This window comes from Lampris incognitus, chromosome 1 (genome assembly GCF_029633865.1).
Source record: "Lampris incognitus isolate fLamInc1 chromosome 1, fLamInc1.hap2, whole genome shotgun sequence".
Classification (NCBI taxonomy): domain Eukaryota; kingdom Metazoa; phylum Chordata; class Actinopteri; order Lampriformes; family Lampridae; genus Lampris; species Lampris incognitus.
This window is the reverse complement of record NC_079211.1, coordinates 36508457-36531962: the sequence shown is the minus strand read 5'-3', so window position 1 is coordinate 36531962 and position 23506 is coordinate 36508457. Positions and strand designations below refer to the sequence as shown.

The following is a 23506-nucleotide window of genomic DNA, read 5'->3' as shown; positions in this document are numbered from 1 at the left end:
ATCCTCCATTTGCAGCAATTACAGCATTGCAGACCTTTGGCATTCTAGCTGTTAATTTGTTGAGGTAATCTGGAGAAATTGCACCCCACGCTTCCAGAAGCAGCTCCCACAAGTTGGATTGGTTGGATGGGCACTTCTTTGAGCAGATTGAGTTTCTGGAGCATCACATTTGTGGGGTCAATTAAACGCTCAAAATGGCCAGAAAAAGAGAACTTTCATCTGAAACTCGACAGTCTATTGTTGTTCTTAGAAATGAAGGCTATTCCATGCGAGAAATTGCTAAGAAATTGAAGATTTCCTACACCGGTGTGTACTACTCCCTTCAGAGGACAGCACAAACAGGCTCTAACCAGAGTAGAAAAAGAAGTGGGAGGCCGCGTTGCACAACTGAGCAAGAAGATAAGTACATTAGAGTCTCTAGTTTGAGAAACAGACGCCTCACAGGTCCCCAACTGGCATCTTCATTAAATAGTACCTGTTAGAGCCTGTTTGTGCTGTCCTCTGAAGGGAGTAGTACACACCGGTGTAGGAAATCTTCAATTTCTTAGCAATTTCTCGCATGGAATAGCCTTCATTTCTAAGAACAACAATAGACTGTCGAGTTTCAGATGAAAGTTCTCTTTTTCTGGCCATTTTGAGCGTTTAATTGACCCCACAAATGTGATGCTCCAGAAACTCAATCTGCTCAAAGAAGTGCCCATCCAACCAATCCAACTTGTGGGAGCTGCTTCTGGAAGCGTGGGGTGCAATTTCTCCAGATTACCTCAACAAATTAACAGCTAGAATGCCAAAGGTCTGCAATGCTGTAATTGCTGCAAATGGAGGATTCTTTGACGAAAGCAAAGTTTGATGTAAAAAAAATCTTATTTCAAATACAAATCATTATTTCTAACCTTCTCAATGTCTTGACTCTATTTTCTATTCATTTCACAACATATGGTGGTGAATAAGTGTGACTTTTCATGGAAAACACGAAATTGTTTGGGTGATCCCAAACTTTTGAACGGTAGTGTACATAGTTCAAAAACTTATGGAGGGTTAAAAATATTTTGTTCAATTTTATACATTCAGAATTCACAGAAAGTTCAGTCAGTTCATCTGGACACAATGTTTATTGGGAGAAACGTTTCATCACTTATCTAAGTGACTTCTTCAGTCTCAACTGACTGGCGGTATCCCCCAGCGTTATAAATAGCACAGTTGCATAATGACCGAAAACAACAATCAGTTTCATATGCAAATTCCCATGACCATTAACTGAAGTTATAATGGCCATATATACTGTTTAGAGGATTTGGGAATAGTTGCAATTACAGCATTGTAAGATGGAGACAGATGTATTCTTACCTCCCCCCTTGGTTCAGGGATGGCCGTTCCCTCTTCGCATAGATGGCCTCTTTGACTCCCCATTCAAACCAGCGTTCTTCCCTATCAAGGATGTGCACATCCTCATCCTTGCCTCGATTATTGAGCATGCACCAATGCATTCAGAATTGTTTTGGATCAATATTTTTGGTGTTTATCTGGTAAAATTTGATGAAAAAAACATTCGATTTTGGATTTTTAAAAAAATTTAGAACACAATTTTAATACTTTTATCAGTTATTATGGTTTATTGACTTACATAACCTTTAGATTAGGTTGTACAGATTTTTGGGATATGAAGTATTTGAAGATATTCCAAAAAATTACATCCATCACAGTAAGCAAAATTACCAATGTAGACACTGGCGGACTATTTCTATTGAGTTAAATGGTCTAAGATCAACTATTAGTTTTATTCCAAAATGTTATACTTTATTAAAGTCTTGGTATACTCTAAAGATATTAGGTGCATTGGCTGTAAATCAGGTTGGGGTTTAGGTATACTATTATTTATTTTCTACCATGAGTTTTTAATATCAGAAACGGTGATATTTTAGGTGATCAAAAGAAGTTTGGTTTTAAATGTTGAACAATTGAACACTGTCGAATAATTTTTTCAGTAAGTGGATACAGAGTGCTTTAGCTTGAATCCGTTTGTTTTATTTATTTATGTTTTTATTTATTTATTTTTCCTGTTTGACATTCTTGTTTTTTGTTGGCATTTGTTAAAAGTTGAATTATTGTTGGATGGATTTTATCTTTCAGGTAGTGCCTCTGATTCAGACAGACATGATGATGAAAAGGTATCTGACCTGTCGGAAAAGGTAACTGTTGCAGATTTTCTTTAGAACTCCACAAAGCCTGTTAAAAAAGCCTGTTTGTGTGGGTGGCACGGTGGCCCAGTGGTTAACGCTGTCGGCACACAGCAAGGAGGTCCTGGGTTCGAACCCCGGGGTTATTCAACCTTGGGGGTCATCCCAGGTCCTTTCTGTGTGGAGTTTGCATGTTCTCCCCGTGTCTGCGCCGGGTTTTCTCCGAGTGCACCGGTTTACCCCACCATCAAAAGAAACATGCATGTTAGGGTTAATACTCTGTGCCCCTGACCAAGGCAATGGGAAAACAACTGGAGTTGGTCCCTGGGTGCAGCATGAAGGTGGCAACCCACTGCTCCTAGCTACACAAATCACAGCTAGGATGGGTTAATTTGCAGTAAATGAATTTCACCAAGGGGATTGATAAAGGAAACTTAAAAGTGAAGTGGCAAATGGTTATGTTATGTAAAGTGAGACCACAAAGTAAAATTATATTGACAGCTTCCTTTATTGATACCGCTCTTGTTTTCCAGGAGGAGAAAACAGAGGGAAGAGCAACCCGCAAACGAAAGCATTCCAGTCAGAAAGCTGCAACGACCAATGACTCTGGTAATGTTGTTAAAATTCATGTTCCCCTTCTCATATCTATATTTGAATATGTTCATCCTAAAATGAGACATGTGCTTTTTCATTTAAACTTGATAACTGCCATGTATACCAAAATAAAAGCTATTTTTGTCCTGATAGTTAGCTTAAGCCTTAGGTCACATAATCGGTTGTCATTTTTAACAGTGACGTAATGAACATGATGTGACTTTTTCCTTGAATGGACTTAAACCATTTTGATTCACATTCTGGTTTTCAACCTCTTAGTTATCAAGGGAAGGTCTGTTGGCCATGTAGGCTCTTTCGCCACCAATATTCCACTTAACTAGTTATGCATATTCACACCTGAGAGTTGGCCCGTACAACCACAGCCTTTAACTGTCAGCAATTGAAGCAGTTTTAGGTAAAGTGGCCTTGCCTCAGGTACCTTGTAATAAGATGATGACAAAGAAAAAAGTGTTTCCAATTCACCTCTCCAGATTTCAACTGGCAACCTTTTGGTTACCAGCGTACATCTCTGACCTTCAGGCAGTTTGCTTTCTCTTATTGAAATCATTAATAGGCTTCCATACTCATGTCATTGGCATGGTGTGAAAGACGGGCACAACAGCTCTCTGACATGTTTATTTGTGTGAAATTGTATTTGATTTCTTAAATGGATCAGGTGAGGAGAAGGATGACAAGGAGAGCCAAGAGCAGCCATCTGCTGAGGTCAGTGGAGCTTGTTATCCCTATTCTCATGAGAAAAACAAATGAGTTGTTTTTTCTTTTTTTGTTTTATAATCCTAATTTTACGTGGTTGTTAATGTGATTGTGATTGGTCAACAAAACTTGTTCAAACCTATTTTATAACTTCAAAAATGGACATAGTAGCTTTGAGAGAGAATCTTAGTAGTTGGTGCTGCAGTTTCACAGCAAGAAGGTGCAATGCTGAATCCCTGCTTTCTGTGTTAACTCTATATATTCTACCCTGGTTCACATGAGTTTACCTCAGTTACTCTGGTTTCATCTCTCAGTCCAAAAACATGCAGATTAGTTAGTTGTATTGGAGAATCCAAACTGCATAGTTATGAACAGTGTGTCAGTGATTGTGTGTTTGTGCCCTGTGATGGACTTGTGACATGTCGAGCACAAGCAAGACATTGAAAACATGTTCTTGATCCGATTTGATAGAGTTTGTTTTGCCATCTTGTTGCTTGCTCAGACCATTGTTTTGTCTTTCTTAAGGAGACAGATTGGGAGAACATTCAGGAAGCCAAAACGCCACGCAGGGGACGATCATCATCCAAAACCACTGAGGTGGAAGAGGACCAACCTAAAGGGCCTGAGAAGTCAGAGGAGACTCCTACCCGCCGGGGTAGATGCACAGGAGCCCAGGTCAAAGATACTGCGGCTGGTAGGCTGGTCTCTTTAAGTTAGGCACAAGGGTACCTACATAGGTAGGCAAAGTATTGAAAATGAGTGAGACATTTGTCACATCTCTTTGAAGAAAAGTTATGGAAATATGTGTCTTTTCAGTCCCCCAAAACACATTTGTAGATACAAATTTCAAAAAAATGTGATGAATTTATTCTGATCAGTTATAGTGAAAACTGTGCTTATATCCTTACATATCACATCAATAACGGTAGGTTGACACAAAAATTGGTATATTGTCTTAACTTCAGGTAAAAAGAAAGATGAAAAGGATGAAGCGAAAGAAGAGAAACCCTCATTAGGGCAACAAGAAGTATGTTATCCCCTTGTTGTTCTATTATACTATTATTCATAAATGTGTGTCTTTGTGTGTGTGTGTGTGTGTGTGTGTGTGTCTGTACATACATGTGTTTTTTTTCCCAAAGTGAGTATGATATTCTACTATTACTTTGTTAGAGCATGTACATTGGTCCACATTCCTGAGTTATGTGCTAATATTAACTGGTGGGCTATTTGTTTAGCTGTGGTCCCCAGGCCTAAAGATTGAAATACTTTAAAAACAAATTTTTTTATATGTCATTGTGGCCATGAGCTTAGCAGTGACAATATATTTACATGCTTTGTCTTATGTAATTTTCACAACCTCCCACTCCACAGACAGAAAAAGAGGAGAATGGTCAGAGGAAAGACGGTTGGCAACGAAGCCAGGCCAGGTCACCGTCTCCACAACCAGAGGGAATCACAGATGCAGCAAGCTCCAAGTCCAAAGAGAGCACTAATTCAAGTGAGTTCATTTTCAATTTCATGGAAGTCCATAGCAGGGTGAGGGCCTGGTGCCTGACAGTCTATACACTTATCTCTCATAGATAGCTTCCAATCCAAACTGTACATTTTTGATCATCTGTAAACTAAATCTTAGTTGTATGTGCGAATTGTATGTTGGTTAGCTTCTCGTGATTATAGTTATGCTATCAACTCTTTTGCTGTGCCTGTAGTATAATTAGCAACTTGACTAGACCACTTAAGGACATTGTTGGTTCATGTTTGTCATTGTGAAAGATGACATACTAAAGTTATTTTGCGATTTTTGTTCAATCATATCTCCATTCTAGGTGAACCCTCTCTGAAGCGGAAGCAGTCAGATGAGGTGGAGGAATCAGTTGAGGTGAGATTTAACCTCATTGCAGATAAAAAATTAGACTGACTTGGACTGCTCTTGCTCCATTTCAGCCAGATATCCCTCCTCTTGGATATTGATGCCAAAGTGGAACAGTATTTATATCTTTAAATCTTTGCATTGGTATTTTTGATACTATTTAGTTGATGTTATCTTACAGGAGACTCAGGCCAAGGAGGTGGTGGAAGACAAGGAAAACACTCAGCAAGAACAAGAAGAGAGGCAACCCAGTGAAGACCATGGTCGGGGAAAGACACACACACACACACACACACACACAGACACACACACACTACTGAATTAGACAGATAGATAAGATTTTTCATTAGGTTTACTACTGTATTGGACATTTACAGATTAAAAAAACCATTATCATATCTTTACTACACAATCTGGGTACATATTACTTCATATAAACAATGAATGGAATTTCGTTAATATGAGATTTTTGGATGGGTCTGTAATCCTACATTACACGTGTGTGTATGTGTCTCACACACACACACACACACACACACACACACACATGAACACATGGAGCAGTTTTCCACTAATCGGGGTGAGCGTGGATTTACCTTTTGACCCTGATTACACCCCCCCTCCACACATGTTTTCTTACAGCCAACCTGTCAGAAGACCCAGAGGGAAAAGAGGACTGCTCCAGTGAGAACAAAACTGATAACGTATGTTATTGTTATAGAAAATAATTGGAATAATTGAGTAAAAAGAATAGTTCTGTACTTGCTAAGTGGCAGCTTTTTTAAAATAAATTATTGTTCATCTGCCAAGGATGAGGAGGACCAGGGAATGGCTCCAAAGAAACCAAGCCGTAGAGGCAGACCCTCAAAGGGAGCAGCAGCTTCAACCACTGAGGATTCAGGTAATGTTCTGGTTACATACTCGACAGTAACACGTTCAATTTAGCTGTTTACAGACAAATAGATGGAGATCCTCAGCAAATCAAAACAGTGACACATTACTAAACACCCCATGACAGCATTGCATGCAGTGTTCAGACTATTTTTCTGTTTACATGATTATTCATCTGTTCTGCCCCTATCTACATTAATTTGATGCCTTTCCCTTGTTGACCTACATAAGTCAATTAAGTGTTTAAAAGCATATATGCATACACACATGTACATGTAGGGACCGGCACTGTCTGTGGACTACAGTACCCATAGCTCCCTGCTCAGCCTCACTGGTGATCATCATTATCAGGTCGAGTATCCTGGAATGGCTCTGACCCTCTCACGCCATCCGTCTCTATCATCCATAGCAGCTGGAAAATCATCAGATGGACATCCTGTGTCGTTGACAAGTTGATTGATGTAATTTCTTGCAGGCCTTCCCACACATGTCTTTCCACGTTTGGGTGACCAAAGCAGAGTGTTGCTTGCAAGTTCTTCCTTGTTCCTCCAGCAATGACCAGCAAATTGCACCCTTCATTCTCGGATAGTGTTTGATATGGCGGGTATATTGCCATAGAGACACTTCTTTGTAGGTTGCTTCTTCCAGGATACATTTAGTGCAGCACGCAGCATTCTGGTGATAGCCCCATCAAGTTTGGATTCAAGCCGTTTAGTAAGGGTCCAAGAAGATGATCCATAAGTGAGAATGGACTCAATTATTGCTCAAAAAAACTCCCGCTTCAGTTTGTCTGGTAACGTGGACTTTCAAATGATGTTAAGTCCCTTACTGGCACCCCAAGCCTTTCCAATTCGGAGCTGCACATCTCTTTTGGTGGATTTGATGTCGCTTCCCAAGTAAATGAATTCCGAGACAGATTTGATGTTATGGCCATCTGATGAGGAGATGATTCCTTCTTGGTTGTAGCTGGTGAATCAGTTTTCCTAGCCCAATTTCTCACCTTATACTGTAATCACATTGGTTATAGTCATACTGTATCCAGTGACGCAATTTCGCCCTTAAAATAGTGGCAGAATTGAAATTCGCTCTCTCGCTGTGGACCGTGCACACCACACACATCTAGAGATACCCTCTCCAGCAGAAGAACAAAGGACCACGTGTCTTCACATTACCACGGTTTTATTGGAAGATAACCTAGTCCTGTTCATCCATTAATCAGCTGTTATAACCGGTTAATTTTTACTGCGAGCCACGCAGTTTTTTTTTTTTTTGGATTTTTTTTTTTTTTTTTTTTACAGAAAGAAGGCAACTGGATTCCTTTTGCTTTCTTAAACGTCAGTGCAGTTGTAACTTTGACTCCTTCGGCATCATCAGACTATCAGAGCATGGGGGATCTTTTCAGCCAACAGGCTGTAAAGAAAAAGAGACTTTGTTTCCCATGGAGCCGCCCCTCACCGCTGGATCCGACACAGGATGCACTGCTGATGGCTGTGGACAAGCAATCTCAAATAAGGCTGGTACCTGGGCATAGTTAGTCTTAACGGTGTAGTTGCAGAGTTAATTTAATAGTTGGTTTAATCATCTCACATGAGAAAAGTGTTGTTAGTGGAGATGATCCCTGATCTAGATACACACTGTGATTCATGTAGGGAGTGTTACATAGGCCAATTGTTAGTTTTTTTTTAATTTTAACTTTTCTTTTGTTTGAATCTTCCCGGGTTACTTGAAAAAAGTTTTATTGAAAACATACATTTGTCAGACCACTTCTTTATTCAATTTACGGCCTCCTTACTGGAACATCCTCACGTTCCTCCACAAAGGGTCTCCTTCCAGTCCGTTACACCAACCCAGCTCTCTTATGGGTTTTTGGCTTCTATGACTCCTCATAACGAATTCTCCTCACTCCCTGTCAACGAGGCTACAGACACACTCTGTTCCCCACTAGCCTCCTCTCTTAACAATCTCTGCCCTCTAGCGTCCAAACCTGCTCATAATGCCCCCCTAGTCCATGGCTCACTGAGGTCATCAGAGAGCACAGGGCGGGGCTCAGAGCGGGAGAGTGAAAATGGTGTAAAACCAGAGTCCACTGACCTCAGTGACTATCAGCGTCTCCTAGCATGATTCTCTACCAGCTTAAAAACAGCTAAGACCACTTACTATCAGAACAAGATCTGTGGTGCGACTACTACTACTACTACTACTTCTTTCGGCTGCTCCCATTAGGGGTTGCGACAGCAGATCATCCGTTTCCATTTCTTCCTGTCCTCTGCATTTTCCTCTGTCACACCAGCCACCTGCATGTCCTCTCACACCAGATCCATAAACCTCCTCTTTGGCCTTCCTCTTTTCCTGTTCCCTGGCAGCTCCATATTCAGCATCCTTCTCCCACTATAACCAGCATCTCTCCTCCACACATGTCCAAGCCATCTCAATCTTGCCTCTCTTGCTTTGTCTCCAAACCATCCAACCTGAGCTCTCCCTTTAATATACTCATTCCCAATCTTGTCCTTCTTTGTCACTCCCAATGAAAATCTTAGCATCTTCAATTCTGCCACCTCCAGCTCTGCCTCCTGTCTCTTCGTCAGTGCCACTGTCTCCAAACCATATAACATAGCTAGTCTCACAATCATCTAGTAAACCTTCCCTTTAACTCTTGCTGTTACCCTTCTGTCGCAAATCACTCCTGACATTCTTCTCCACCCTGCCTGCACTCTCTTCTTCACCTCTCTTCTTCACTTCCCATTGCTTTGGAAAGTTATAGATCACAATGTCATCCGCGAACATCATAGTCCATGGAGACTCCTGCCTGATCTCGATCGTCAGCCTGTCCATCACCATTGCAAACAGGAAAGGGCTCAGAGCCGATCCTTGATGTAATCCCACCTCCACCTTGAACCCATCTGTCATTCCAACCGCACACCTCACCACTGTCACACTTCCCTCATACATATCCTGCACCCCTCCTACATACTTCTCTGCAACTCCCGACTTCCTCATACAATACCACACCTCCTCTCTCGGCACCCTATCATATGCCTTCTCTAAATCCACAAAGACACAATGCAACTCCTTCTGGCCTTCTCTATACTTCTCAGTCAACATTCTCAAAGGAAGCATCGCATCTGTAGTGCTCTTTCGTGACATGAAACCATACCGCTGCATGCTAATCGTCACCTCACCTAGGTTCTATTACTCTTTCCCATATCATCATGCTGTGGCTGATCAACTTTATACCTCTGTAGTTGCTACAGTTCTGCACATCGCCCTTATTCTTGAAAATCGGTACCAGTATGCTTCTGCTCCACTCCTCAGGCATCCTCTCACTCTGCAAGATTGTGTTAAACAATCTAGTAAAAAACTCCACTGCCATCTCTCCTAAACCGCTCCATGCCTCCACAGGTATTTCATCAGGACTAACTGCCTTACCACTCTTCATCCACTTCATACAGGGGCGGCTCTAGAGAAATCTTCATGGCGTGGCAAGAGGGTGGCATAGAGACTTTGAGGGGTGGCAGAAATATATATATGCTGATTTAATTGCAAACGATCACTTATATCCGTATTTGCTTGGAAAAGCCCCCAAATTGAGATATTTGAACTCAAAAACATTATGGTGGCACAATTAAAACATTGAATAGAAATAGCTGAAGTTAGCATTAGAAATCTTTTTTTTTTTTCTTGTTTTCTTAACCAAATCTTTAGAAATTTTTAGATGTTCCCAAACTAAAACTGATAAAAGGATGAGGACAAAACCAACAAAATTGAGAAACTAAAAGTTAAGGCCACCTTTAATCTCTCTGCAGCGTAAAAACTAGGCAAAAGCAGCAAAAACCCATTATTGCACTATATATAAAAAAAGCTGACTTGCCTATCCCCAAAGTTCTTTCTTTTGCACTATTAGTTGCACTATTATTTGATGACCCCAGCAGGGGTCATCAAATTTATGCATGACTGCTGCAATAGGTCTGTTAAACTAGTAAATCTCATTTGTATTCATAGCCTACACTATGTAGCCACATATTTAGTGTTACCAACAAACCAAAATATCCAGTGTTTAACCAGTAATGCTGACTGCACAGCAAAAATCATTTTTTCCGAGCTTCAATTCGAAAATATAAAATTGCAACCTCTCAGGTAACTTGCTAAGCTTTGAATTGACAGACATTGCATTGCTATGTAACTTTTTGTTTAGGAAGAGTGATTTAAGTGCTGTGTAAACTGGGTGCTTTTGTATAACTTAATACACTTATATGACTAGTCCACAGAATGAGCAGTTCCAGAGATGCTGGTAACGTTAGCTGCCTGCCCCAAAACCAGAGACACTCAGAAGCACTGGTGGATATTTACGTTAGTTTTAGTCAGGTTTAATCCATCCCAGAAACACGAGTTATTATTACCAAACAAAACACGCTTCAACAAAACGACTCCACCACTATCCTTCTGCAGCGGTTCTGTAACATAATGTTGTTACCGTACACACACAGTTAAGTTGGCACAGTTAGCTTGGTTGCAAACGTGGCTAATGGCTAACAGTTAGCTAGCAAACGTGGTGAAAGACTCACTTGAAACCGTGGCTTGTCTCGCAAGCAAACACTTTATGTGGGCTTCGGCACCACTAGTGTTACACTTTTATGATTTCTCTAATTTCTTAATAAATCATGTATAGTAGTATTACTGTATGGTCTGCCGAGTCTGACTGCTGTTCTCCTTCCCCTCATCATTTTCTGCAAGCCAAGTCGAGCAGCCCCTGTTGAGGGAGGATCGGGTTGCCCCAAAGTAGAATCAAGGAGTAGCGTCATGTCTTGGTGCATTCACTTGCACGCGGACATCAGAGTTTCGCTCTTGCTTCCTCTTCTTTGGGGACTTTCGCTCTTTCCAGCCAGCCACAACTTTTCATATATGTTTTTTTGAATTAGATTGTTCGGAACTGGGGTGGCAGCTGGGGTGGCAAGGCATTTTCTAGGGGTGGCAGCTGCCCCCCCATGTCATCCAGGTAAAGCTGCCCCTGTCTTCATAGCTGCCCTCACTTCCTCCTTGTTAATCCACCGAACTTCCTGATTCACTATCCTGATGTCATTCAACTTCTCTCTCTCTCATTTTCTTCATTCATCAGCCCCTCAAAGTACTCCTTCCACCTTCTCACTCCCCTCACTTGTCAGCACATTTCCATCTCTATCCTTAATTGCTCTTACCTGCTGCATATCCTTCCCGTGATCTTCACAGATCACGGGGATGCTCGAAAAACGTTTTTTGCTTTTAACTCACTCCTCAATCCACTGCCTCCTCCGACCTCCACTCTGCTCACTCCTGACATGTTCGCCTCATACTTTACTGATAACGTTTCTGCCGTCAGTAACCAGTTCTCTGAGCCTGACCAACTCTGTCTTCCACTGCCAGCTAACAGTGCCTTACTCACCTCATTCTCCCCCCTGACCAGGGAGGAAGTCTCCAAACTTCTGCTGGACTCTCATCTCACTACCTGTCTGTTGGACTTGATATCATCCAATCTCCAACAGACCATTTACCCTGCACTTAACCTCACAGTCACACACATCATCAACTCCTCACTTACAACAGGTGTGTTCCCCACTGTATTAAGCAAGCTCGGGTCACCCCGCTGCTCAAAAAACCTACACTCAACCCAGCCCAGGTTGAAAACTACAGACTGGTTTCACTCCCTACCCTTTCTTTCAAAAATACTTGAGCGCACGGTCTTTAACCAAGTCTCTGAATTCCTTTCTGAGAACAATCTGTATGATCCGAATCAGTCTGGCTTTAAGCGGGGTTACTCTACCGAGACTGCACTCCTGTCTGTAATAGAGTCACTGCATTTGGCTAGAGCTGCTGGTCAGTCCTCAGCTTTATTGTTGCTAGATCTGTCAGCTGCCTTTGACATGGTTAACCATCAAATCCTCCTCTCCACACTCACTGAGCTTGGTATCTCAGGATCTGCCCTCTGCTGGTTCATGTCCTACCTCTTAGGGAGATCTTTTAGAATATCTTGGAGGGGAGAAGTGTTCAAACCGCACAGCTTATCCACAGGGGTACCTGAAGGGTTAGTGCTTGGTCCATTTTGCTTCTCAATATACACCGCCTCACTTGGTGCAATCATTCACTCCCTTGGTTTCTCATACTATTCCTATGCTGATGATACCCAGCTTTTCCTATCATTCCCGCCAGATGACCTCACAGTCATGGCACGGATATCATCATGCCTTGCTGATATCTCTGCATGGATGGTAGAACGCCACCTTCAGCTTAACCTATCTAAGACTGAGCTCCTTGTCATCCCAGCCAGTCCATCCTCACAACAGCAGATAACTATCCAGCTCAGATCAACCCAAATCATGTCTACAAAGTCTGCTCGAAACCTGGGTGTCATGATTGATGACCAACTAACCTTTAAGGTTCATGTGGCCTCGATTGCTTGGTCATGCCAATTTGCTCTGTACAACATCAGGAAAATTAGACCCTACCTGTCTGAGCATGCAGCACAAATCCTGGTACAGGTTGTTGTTATATCGCACATTGACTACTACAACTCCTTACTGGCAGGTTACCCTGCATGTACTTTAAAACCATTGCAAATGATTCAGAACGTGGCAACTTGTCTGGTCTTCAACCAACCCAGAACAGCACATCACCCTGCTGTTCATATCCCTCCACGGGCTCCCAGTTGCTGCCCGCATCAAATTCAAAACCTTAAAGAGATACTTGCATCAAAATCCGACTTTTCCTGTTGTTAATCGATGTAAGGAGTGTGGATGTGATCGATGAGACAAATAGTAGCCCTAAAATCACATTTATGGCCAGACGAGAGATATCGGCGGCCAAGTAACTGATTTCCAGCTGGCGAAAATGTGGTAACTTGCCGCGTCACGAATTACCATTAGCATAGAGGGCGTGTCCATAGCGGGACGCTATAAAAGCGGAGACGCACCCTTTTGGCTCAAAGGAATACGGCTGTATTGGCTGAGCAATATATTCGTGAGGCGAGTAGTCAACTTCCACTGAGAAAGAGGAATCGTCTTCCACATCCTCAACCTCAAAGCTGCTGTTGGTGGTCACGTCGCTCGCCTTTTTTTTTTTTTTTTTGTAAAGTGACGACAGAGCAGGAAGGGGGCTGTCACCAGTGAATTTCTCATTTTTCTACAGCAAGCAGCAAGCGGTTTAGCCCAGTGTTTAGCCACCCAGCCACACCCACACAACCACCCTGAATTTCAGTAGCCGATAGCTATGAGATCATAAAACCAAACCTACCTTTCGGTTGTAATTCAAACCACCTGTGTGGTTAGTGAGATGACTGAGAGTGGAGTCGTTATCAGGAATATCTATACTGCTGTTTCCCCATTGTCAGTTCCCTCTACCAGAATCACATTGTCGGGTGTTCTGCCGTTTATCTACAATGAACTGTTGGAAAATGAGATGTGGAGGTTTGGTAAATTTGCCAGTGCTTTCAAAACTGTCAATGTTGGATGTACAGATCTGAAGATAAAACATGTTCATTTACTCAGGAGACAGGTATTTAGAATAGAATAGAATAGAACTTTGTTATTGTACAAGTACAATGACATTTCAAAGTGCAGTTCTTATCAGTGCAAAGATCAGTATAAAAAGAATTAAAAACATAAAACACACACACATTAATTTCTACATTCTACTGGACACCAAAATATTGCACAAAAAGTCAGGAATCAAGACTTGGCAGCATTTGGTGCGGTTATGGCTCAGGGGTTAGAAACTGTTCTTTAGTCTGTTTGTCCGAGCTCTTATTGTCCTGTAACGTCTGCCCGAGGACAGCAGTTCAAACAGATGGTGTCCTGGGTGGGATGGGTCCTTGAGGATGCCATCGGCTTTTTTGAGGCAGCGGGAACTGTATAGGTCTTCCCGTTGTTAATCGATATAAGGAGTGTGGATGTGATCGATGAGACAAATGGTAGCCCTAAAATCATATTTTTTGCCAGACGAGAGATATCGGCGGCCAAGTAACTGATTTCCAGTTGGCGAAAATGTGGTAACTTGCCGCGTCACGAATTACCATTAGCATAGAGGGCGTGTCCATAGCGGGACGCTATAAGAGCGGAGACGCACCCTTTTGGCTCAAAGGAATACGGCTGTATTGGCTGAGCAATATATTCGTGAGGCGAGTAGTCAACTTCCACTGAGAAAGAGGAATCGTCTTCCACATCCTCAACCTCAAAGCTGCTGTTGGTGGTCACGTCGCTCGCCTTTTTTTTTTTTTTTTTTTGTAAAGTGACGACAGAGCAGGAAGGGGGCTGTCACCAGTGAATTTCTCATTTTTCTACAGCAAGCGGTTTAGCCCCAGTGTTTAGCCACCCAGACACCCACACAACCACCCTGAATTTCAGTAGCCAATAGCTATGAAATCATAAAACCACACCTACCTTTCGGTTGTAATTCAAACCAATCGGGTTAAAAATGTGCTCGGAAACAGCATGAAAGTTTCTCTTTAATTCTCGTTGCTATTCATATTTATATTCAGCAACTAAAACGCTCCTGCCTACCTGAACTCTACACTCAGTTCCGCTCACTACACTCTGCCAATGAAAGGCGCCTGGCACTTCTGCCATAACGGGGCCCTAAGTCACGAGCCAAACTCTTTTCTTCTGTAGTTCCCCGTTGGTGGAACAAGTTAGCAAACTCCATTCGATCCACTGAGTCCCTCTCCATCTTTAAGAAGAAGCTAAAGATCTAGCTCTTTCTAGAACACCTCCAAAAAAAAGAAGTTTTTTTTTTCATTTCTATGCACCCTGTGCATTGCCTTTGTGCACTGCCTGTTGACTTCTATGTCCTATCGTACTTGAACCTAGTTTTTTGGCACTTGTTTGCATTATCGCCTCCTGACTAGATCCTTGCTTGTGTTGTATTAACTCTCACCTGTACGTCGCTTTGGATAAAGCGTCTGCAAAATGAAATTGTAAATTGCAAATCTTTTCAGCCAACAGGCTGTGAAGAAAAAGAAACTGTTTCCGCGCTTCACTGCTGGATTGAACACAGATTGCAATGCTGATCGTCGTGGACAAGTGATCTCAAATAAGGCTGCTATCTGGGCATAGTTAGTCTTAACGGTGTAGTTGCAGTTAGTTTAATAGTTTATCTAATTATCTCATGTTGCTAGAAGAAATCATCCGTGATCTAGATACACACTGTTATTCACGTAGGAAATATTACAGACCGATTGTAATTTTTTAAAACTTTTCTTTTGTTTGAATCTTCTTGGGTTACTTGAGAAAAGTACTATTGATTGAATTCATTTTGCTATTCTGTTGCGCACACTGAACCAAATAGAGTTTGATAGACAGACCGTTTACCTTTCTTTTGTTTGTTTGCTAATTTGATTTTTGTTTCTTTGTTTACAAAATTATTTTCAGGTAGATTGTGCACATGCGCTGCCCTCTCTCTCTCTTTCTCTGCACTGCATGCAGGGAGGTTGGGTGTGTGAGCATGAGTGAGGGTGCTGAATGTGAGGTTGGCGTGGAGTTTGAATTGTTTGCTGTATTTTTTTTCCAGGTTTTCCGCTGTATTTTTCATCTGTCCTATATGCATGATCAGATAAACTTTAATACTTTTTACTGTTTGGTGATTTTGTCAGGTTGTTTTTAGGAGGGATGGCGTCCTAAAATGGCCTCCATCCATCCGTCACGGGATTCGGGTAGTACCGCTGGAGTCCAGCGTGATGTTAGAGGAGGTTTTGTTGGCTGTAAGAGAGCATGTTGATCATGGCAATCTACTGTTTGCTTCCAGTATGAACAAGGCTGTGGTGATATTTTTGCAGGAGGAGTATCATGTTAGTGAGATGATTGAGAGTGGAGTCATTATTAGGAATATCTATACTGCTGTTTCCCCATTGTCGGTTCCCTCTACCAGAATCACATTGTTGGGTGTTCTGCCGTTTATCTACAATGAACTGTTGGAAAATGAGCAGTGGAGGTTTAGTAAATTTGCCAGTGCTTTCAAAACTGTCAATGTCGGATGTACAGATCTGAAGATAAAACATGTTCAGTCACTCAGGAGACAGGTATTTAGAATAGAATAGAACTTTGTCATTGTACAAGTACAATGACATTTGAAAGTGCAGTTCTTATCAGTGCAAAAATCAGTATAAAAAGAATTGAAAACATAAAACACACATTAATTTCTACATTCTACTGGACACCAACATATTGCACAAAAAGTCAGGAATCAAGACTTAGCGGCATTTAGTACGGTTATGGCTCGGGGATAGAAACTGTTCTTTAGTTTGTTTGTCCAAGCTCTAATTGTCCTGTAACGTCTGCCCGAGGGCAGCAGTTCAAACAGATGTCTTGGGTGGGATGGGTCCTTGAGGATGCCATGGGCATTTTTGAGGCAGCGGGAACTGTATAGGTCTTCCAGGGAGGGGAGTGGGCGTCCGATAATCTTCTGAGCGGTGGCGATGACCCTCTGGAGCGCTTTCCTCTCCGCTACTGTGCAGCTGTCAAACCAGACACAGATGCAGTAGGTCAGTATGCTCTCTATGGAGCAGCGGTAGAAGGACAGCAGTGAGGTGGTAAGGTGGTTCTTCTTGAGGATCCTCAGGCAGTAGAGTCTCTGCTGTGCCTTCTTAACCAGCGCTGTGGTGTTAACGTTCCAGGTTAGGCCCTCCTCTATGTGTATGCCCAGAAACCGGAAGGCCGAGACACTCTCCACACAGTCCCCGCCGATGAAAAGGGGATCATTATCCATTTTTTTATGTTCTTGGACTCTCCAACACAAGTTTCGAGGTTTCCTTTGTACATGGTATATGCTAGTTCGGGGCAGTTGAAATGTTTTGAGTGGCAATGTTGGCCATATGCTGCTCACATGTCCGCATAGACAGCAAGCGGAGGCAAACACCGCAGATGCTAATGTTACACTTCTCTGGCTTGAGAACATGTATACAGATAAGTATTCCTGTTAAACAGGATAAAAAGAAATAATTAGGCAATGCAGTGTTTCCTGGTTCAGCGTTCCTCAGCATTGTTTATTCGTATTCATCATATTTTGTTGAATATGTCCTCTTTATTTCAATAAATCATCAATCAAGCATATTACATGTAGTAGCAGGTTCATTCATTATCTTTACAAATGAGTAACGTAAGCATCAGGCATTAACTAGCCTACTATATAGTCATCTAGTGCAGTGTTTCTCAAACTTTTTTCAGCCAAGGCACCCTTTTTAAGTGCCTAAAATCTCAAGGCACCCCAGTGTAAAAATATAGCTAAAAACGACACTGCATCCCTCTATTAGAGCAAATATCCTTTTTTATTTTTAGGGGACGGCGTGTATCAATGAACAGATAGGCAGACAGATAATAAGGTGGGTAAAGAGATAACATCCCTCCAGAATAAAAAATAAAGTGTCAAAATAAGTCCTTCAAACTGCCATCCCCCTTCCCAGCATAATGAAGTGACAGGAACTTCACACAAAGAAATGGCAGGAACACTCCCATCTGTACTCTTCCATCCAGCCTCTGTACACACACACACACACACACACAGAGACACACCCACACACAACCCGCATTTAAAAAGTGAGATAGGCCTACATGTGCACATGAACACACACTCACGCACAAATATGCCACAACTGAGAGCCAGGAGTGCATAGGGGAGAGAGAGAGGCCGAGAGGGGGCGTGACTCACCATCAATGAGAGACATGGGCCTGGGAAGACGCACAAAGCTGCCCTATCCTGGCAGGGATGGATGAGAGGCAGACACGTAGATCCTGGTCCACAGTCCTTAGTCGCTCCCTGTACCTGTTCTTGATGTACGTCAGGCTTGAAAAACTCAGTTCACATAGATAGGTTGTGGAGAAGGGTAGTAGAATAGCAACAGCGCATCTTGAAGCCAATGGGTACTCGTTTCCCACTGATATCCAAAAGCTGTCCAGTTCCACATCACAAAATCTCATTTTCAAAGTGCGATCTTCCCTGATCTCCATCAGTTGTTCCTGTATTGAAAGTGAGCAGTCCTTTGCACTTTCCATTGCACGTGCACTCCAAGGATCACGGACCCAGTCAAACTCAGCATATGACTCAGAGGGAAAATACTGATTGAATCGCTCGTCAAGAGTGGTCAGATGCTGGGCTATTACGCCTGACAATGTGGTGTTGTTTGTATGCATATTGCACAGGGGAAACATATCCAGCCTGCCCTGGTTTACAAAGGAACGCCAGAGTGCGCGCTTGGACCTGAAGCCGCGTAGTTTGTCAGATGAGGAGAGGAGGGTTTCTTGTCTACCTTGCATTTTGATATTCAGCTCGTTTATGTGCTTAAATATGTCAGCCATATACGCGAGTTTTGCGCACCACTGCTCGTCTGCGAGTAGCTCTGCAAATGCAGGTTTCTCGTCTATCACGAAGGCCCTCAATTCTTCTCTTAACTCGTACACTCGGGTCAAAACTTTACCCCGTGAAAGCCAGCGGACAGCCGTGTGTAACAACAAGCTTTGATGCTCTGCTCCCATTTCCTCGCAAAGAATGGAAAAGAGGCGGCTCTTTAACGGGCGCGCCTTGATGTAATTAACCATGTCCACTGCTTTGTTCAGTACGTCGGAAAGTTCTTTTGGTAGCGTCTTAGCAACAAGTGCCTCTCGGTGAAGGAAGCAGTGGGTTGTTCGTATATCAGGGTTTTGCGCTTTGGCCCTGGTATTGAAACCTTTGGCACTGCCCGTCATTGCAGCTGCGCCGTCGGTGCAAATACTGATACAGTTCTTCCAGCTCAAACCACCCTTGTCAAGATACTCAGTTGTCACACGGAAGATTTCTTCTCCTGTAGTGTTGTTGGGGAGCAGTTTGCAAAATAAAAAGTTCTCTCTAATACGGCCCCCATCAACAAAGCAAACATTTGCTAAAAGCTGAGCGTGCCCGCTCACATCAGTTGACTCGTCGAGTTGTAAGGAGAAATGTCCACTGGCCTTGATTTTATCCAAAACGACATCTTCAATATCGGCAGACATGCTATTGATTCGCCTCGCTATTGTGCAGTCTGACAGCGGGACCTTGGCTACTTCTTTGGCAGCTTGTGGGCCAAGCATTTTGGTAACGATTGCCGTGCAAGCAGGTATTATGACGGACTCTGCGATTGTGTGGGGCTTCTTGGCTTTCGCTACTATTTCTGCTACGAGGTAGCTGGCCTCCAGAGCCTTCTCGGATACTTTGGCAGCTTTACACATGACTTTCTCTTGCCGCGGGAGAGGGCATGCATCATCGGTACTAATGAAGCCAAGTGCAATGTAGCTGTCGTGGTATCGCAAAATCTTTGTCTTTGTCTTTTTAGCCTTGCCCTTGCTAGTAGCCTTGCCCTTACTAACATTAGCATCTCCCGGTGGTACGACGGGTGCAGACGACTCCGAACTGGAGGATAAAAGCCGGTTGTTGCTAGAAGAAGGCTCCGGTTCACTGTCAGTGTCTGTTTAAGTATCCCCATCTGTTGGAGCTTCTGGTGGGACTTTTCTTTTTAGGAAACGATCCATGGCTTGGTTTTGGGTTTTAGCGGCATCAAAATGTCAGGACGTGTAAAATGATAACAACGATGCCCTGACCTTACGTGATCGCGCACTGCACTGACCCGTATGTAACGTGGGAGGGGAAATGGGCACGCGAGACAGTTTCTCATGAGTATGTAGGCTATTTATTTATCTGAAATGAATTTATTTATCCATTTATTTATTCATCCATTCATTTATTCAGTAACATTTTGTAAAATAAATTAGTATTTTAATTTTTGATAATTGATCTGAAAAATGTTAGATTTGCAAATTTTTTCACGGCACCCCTGACGCTGTCAGACGGCATACCAGGGTGCCGCGGCATACAGTTTGAGAAACGCTGATCTAGTGACTGAACTGTCATCGGTCCCTGCGTGACCTAAAACCAACGTAAAATCACCGGAGCACTTTTTCTAGCTACAATAAATAGCATCCATAGCATAGATAGGCTATATGAACGTCTGAGCTTCAGATTAGCTAAACCGTTTTCCTTACACAACTCAATGCAATAGTATACACAAATAAAGAATAATAAAACCGTATAAATCATAAGGGGAAATGTACTGGAATCAAGGCTATATAAAATATCTGTAAATCCTACCGCGAGCTAGCTACTAGCCATATTCACGTTAGCTAACGTTACGTTACATGACAGAAATTTATATCCTCCCAAAAAATATATTTACACAATAATCACTCTTACAAAATCGATCTGGTAATATTCACACAAGGGTAAATCAACATGTGTATAATAGATATATCAACTTGAACCGTTACAAACCTGTTAAACAGGATAAAAAGAAATAATTAGGCAATGCAGCGTTTCCTGGTTCAGCGTTCATACGCCCATTTCACGCCGCGGCCATCTTGGATTAAATAAAAAACCAAGTGGTGGGAATTTAGCCACGCCCCCTTCTTACTCAATCGGAAATCAATGCTGCTGGGGCCAGCAGCAAACATGGTTTGGACTACCAACCTCGAGCACCTACCGTCATTTACCACAATATGAAAACTAAGCTGGATCTTTTCTTTTTCGAGTACTTTCTGCCTCTCCTGTGCCAGTGAGGAGAGAGACACACACAGGGCTGTATTCAAAGAAGCTGTTTAATCACAATAAAATAAAAAATACGATTTATTTCATTTTTATCCTGTACATTCAATATTCATACATTAGATTGTCCCATCTGCAATATTTTCATTCTTTGTCCTTTAACTTTAACAAAAATGTTGGTTCATTTTAAACTAAAATATGTTCGGTCAACTGTCATTCTGTTGTAGCCATAAGCTGGAACTCGCTACCAACTCAAATCATCAATTGTTTACTAAACTAAGATAGTGGTTGCTCATCTCAAGGTGTGGGCTAAAAAATGGGACTGTACTGAAATGAAGTTAAATATGTTTCAATCTATCTAAGGTTTGTGTGCACTATTTTCTTGTCAGCTGAATTTAACAAAGGTTTAAAACAGTGGTCCCTGAAAATTTGTTAGGAGAGCACACACAGTCCACAGTTGGTTGACTGTTCCACTTAGAGAAAGGGGTATGACTCCATCAAAAATGTGGTACTCCTTTATGCGTCTCATTGACCGTTCAACGTGTATTCTCAAGCCAGCAATACTCTGTGTGTCTGTGAGCTCATCACAGCTAAACTGTCCACTTGGGCCTAAAAATGCAGGGATGACAAGTTTTACGTCTATTTCATCGAGCAGGTCTTTGATAAGGAAGCCCTTATCGGCCATGACCTCATCACCTGACTCTACGAGGTCCAGAACACCTGACCTCTTAGTTATCTCCTTACAAGAAATACATCCTGTGTATAGATTACATACCAGGCTTACTGACCCTGAGGGAGTGATCCCAATTAGGGATTTCAGTGTAATGTTACATTTATAATGGGAGTATGTCATGGTGTTCAAAACCTTCCAACTACCTGTCTCGATGCGGATCTCTGTGCAGTCTAGTATCAAGACTGTAAAGCTAGGAAGAGTGCTTTGAGGGTGTGGTATCCTTAAAACCAGTGTAAAACCTGATCAGATTGGGTGCACACTGGAAGCGTTCTAGACCAAAACGCTCACTTTTTAGCTTTTTATTTTCGTCCTCCAGGAAAGCGATGCGTTTCTTTACTGCGTCAAGCTGGTCTTCCACAGAAAGCGGCTTCACGTCGTAGTCATGATCAGGTAGAGTTGCCCAAACCTCACTGGACACATGAGGATCTGTCATACATGTGGGAAGCAATATAAATCCACACATTTTCCTGTTATCAAGATGATGTGTCAGAACAGAGCTATCCACTATTGAAAGATTAGTGAATATATATATATATATATATATATATATATATATATATATATATATTATACAATGCAGTAATCTACATGTTTGAAAAATTGTATTGTACTGATCGTAACAACTCACCTATCTCCCTCATGTTCCTCTTCATGTTCCTCTTCATCTTCTTCCGCTATCAAGTCACCAATGCGACTACAAAAAGGAGGAAACATTATTCCGCGTCAAACTTCTGTCTCCCTTCTAATGTTTTAGTCACAGTGAAACTGGTCACCCCAATATTATTTAACTGGCTGTACATGGTGCAACCTCTGCAGCTCAATGCATACAGTAACGTTAAATGTACATGCAACCTCTGCAGCTCAATGCATACAGTAGGCCTACATGTACATAATGTCTGTTGCAATAATAGCAGGAGGAGTAAACATTTAGCCATATGGCATCTTAATGTGTCAGTTGAATTTAGGATGGTACACAACAGTACGACATGTTGCTTCCGGCAGTGTTTTCAATGAAGTAAGAAGGGGCGTGGCTAAGTTCCCACCGCTTGGTTTTTTTTATAATCCAAGATGGCCGCGGCGTGAAATGGGCGTATTGAAAGGAAACCGCGAAGGTCCGTCAGTCCCTGGGGGGACAAAAGCACCACACTGCCACCTCCTGGCGAGGCTGAAACCTTACCAGTCCCTGTATTACAGCAAAGGGAGTATTATTGCCATAATGGCTCACAGTGGAATAATAAGCATATTATTAATATAATAATGATATAACCAAAGAAAATAAATAACATAACAACATACATTACATGTGACCACACATATTGTGGGCATCACACTAACATCCCACCCACCGATAATATCTCCAGGGCGGGGAGAGGAGAACGTTGTCAGTCTGAGGAAAAGCTTGCTCCACCGGTTGCAGTTGAGGAAGTAGGCTCTCAGTCTATGGCCTCGGAGCCGGGGGGGCAGAGATTACAGAAACACTCGCATCTGAACAGGTGGCTGCATCCAGCAGCTCGGCAGGGACTGAGGATGTACTCAGTGGTGAGGAACAGATTGTGAAGGGAGGAGGTAGGCCTACTGAAGGGAATACTGAAAGTGTAGAGAAGATTCCCAGTAGCCCAATAATAGGTGAGACTGAGGACATGGATTACCATTTGGAGTCTGATAGTGTGTCAGCTGGTGAAACATCAAACCGCAGCACAGATCTGTATTCTTTTGAGGACATAAATGTTTTTTTGGATGAAACTTTTTGGAAGTCAGTAAAATAAAAGATTATTTTAATAATACAGAGAAGTTCATTAGGATTGTTGGTCATCTGCTGAAGCTGGTTGTTTTTGAGCTGCTTGATGAGAGAAAAATGTTTTCCCCTGAAACACATCACAGCCTTGAGAAAGGCAGCAAAGGGGAAAACTGTAAGGACAAAAGTTGTGAAATAAATTGTGATCGTGCATCACAGGGTGCTTCATT

The 23506-nt window shown here is 42.3% G+C and overlaps 1 protein-coding gene across 1 annotated transcript in view; it reads left to right on the top strand.

Annotated features, from left to right (window-relative positions):
- bod1l1 (biorientation of chromosomes in cell division 1-like 1) overlaps positions 1-23506 on the top strand; it is a 90591-nt gene that overhangs the window by 54398 nt on the left and 12687 nt on the right. The window contains exons 18-27 of the mRNA XM_056284159.1: positions 2131-2189; positions 2711-2786; positions 3448-3494; positions 4011-4179; positions 4451-4512; positions 4857-4983; positions 5312-5364; positions 5537-5618; positions 5998-6059; positions 6166-6256. Coding sequence (XP_056140134.1) covers positions 2131-2189; positions 2711-2786; positions 3448-3494; positions 4011-4179; positions 4451-4512; positions 4857-4983; positions 5312-5364; positions 5537-5618; positions 5998-6059; positions 6166-6256 — 828 coding nt within the window. The remainder of the gene's footprint in view (positions 1-2130; positions 2190-2710; positions 2787-3447; positions 3495-4010; positions 4180-4450; positions 4513-4856; positions 4984-5311; positions 5365-5536; positions 5619-5997; positions 6060-6165; positions 6257-23506) is intronic.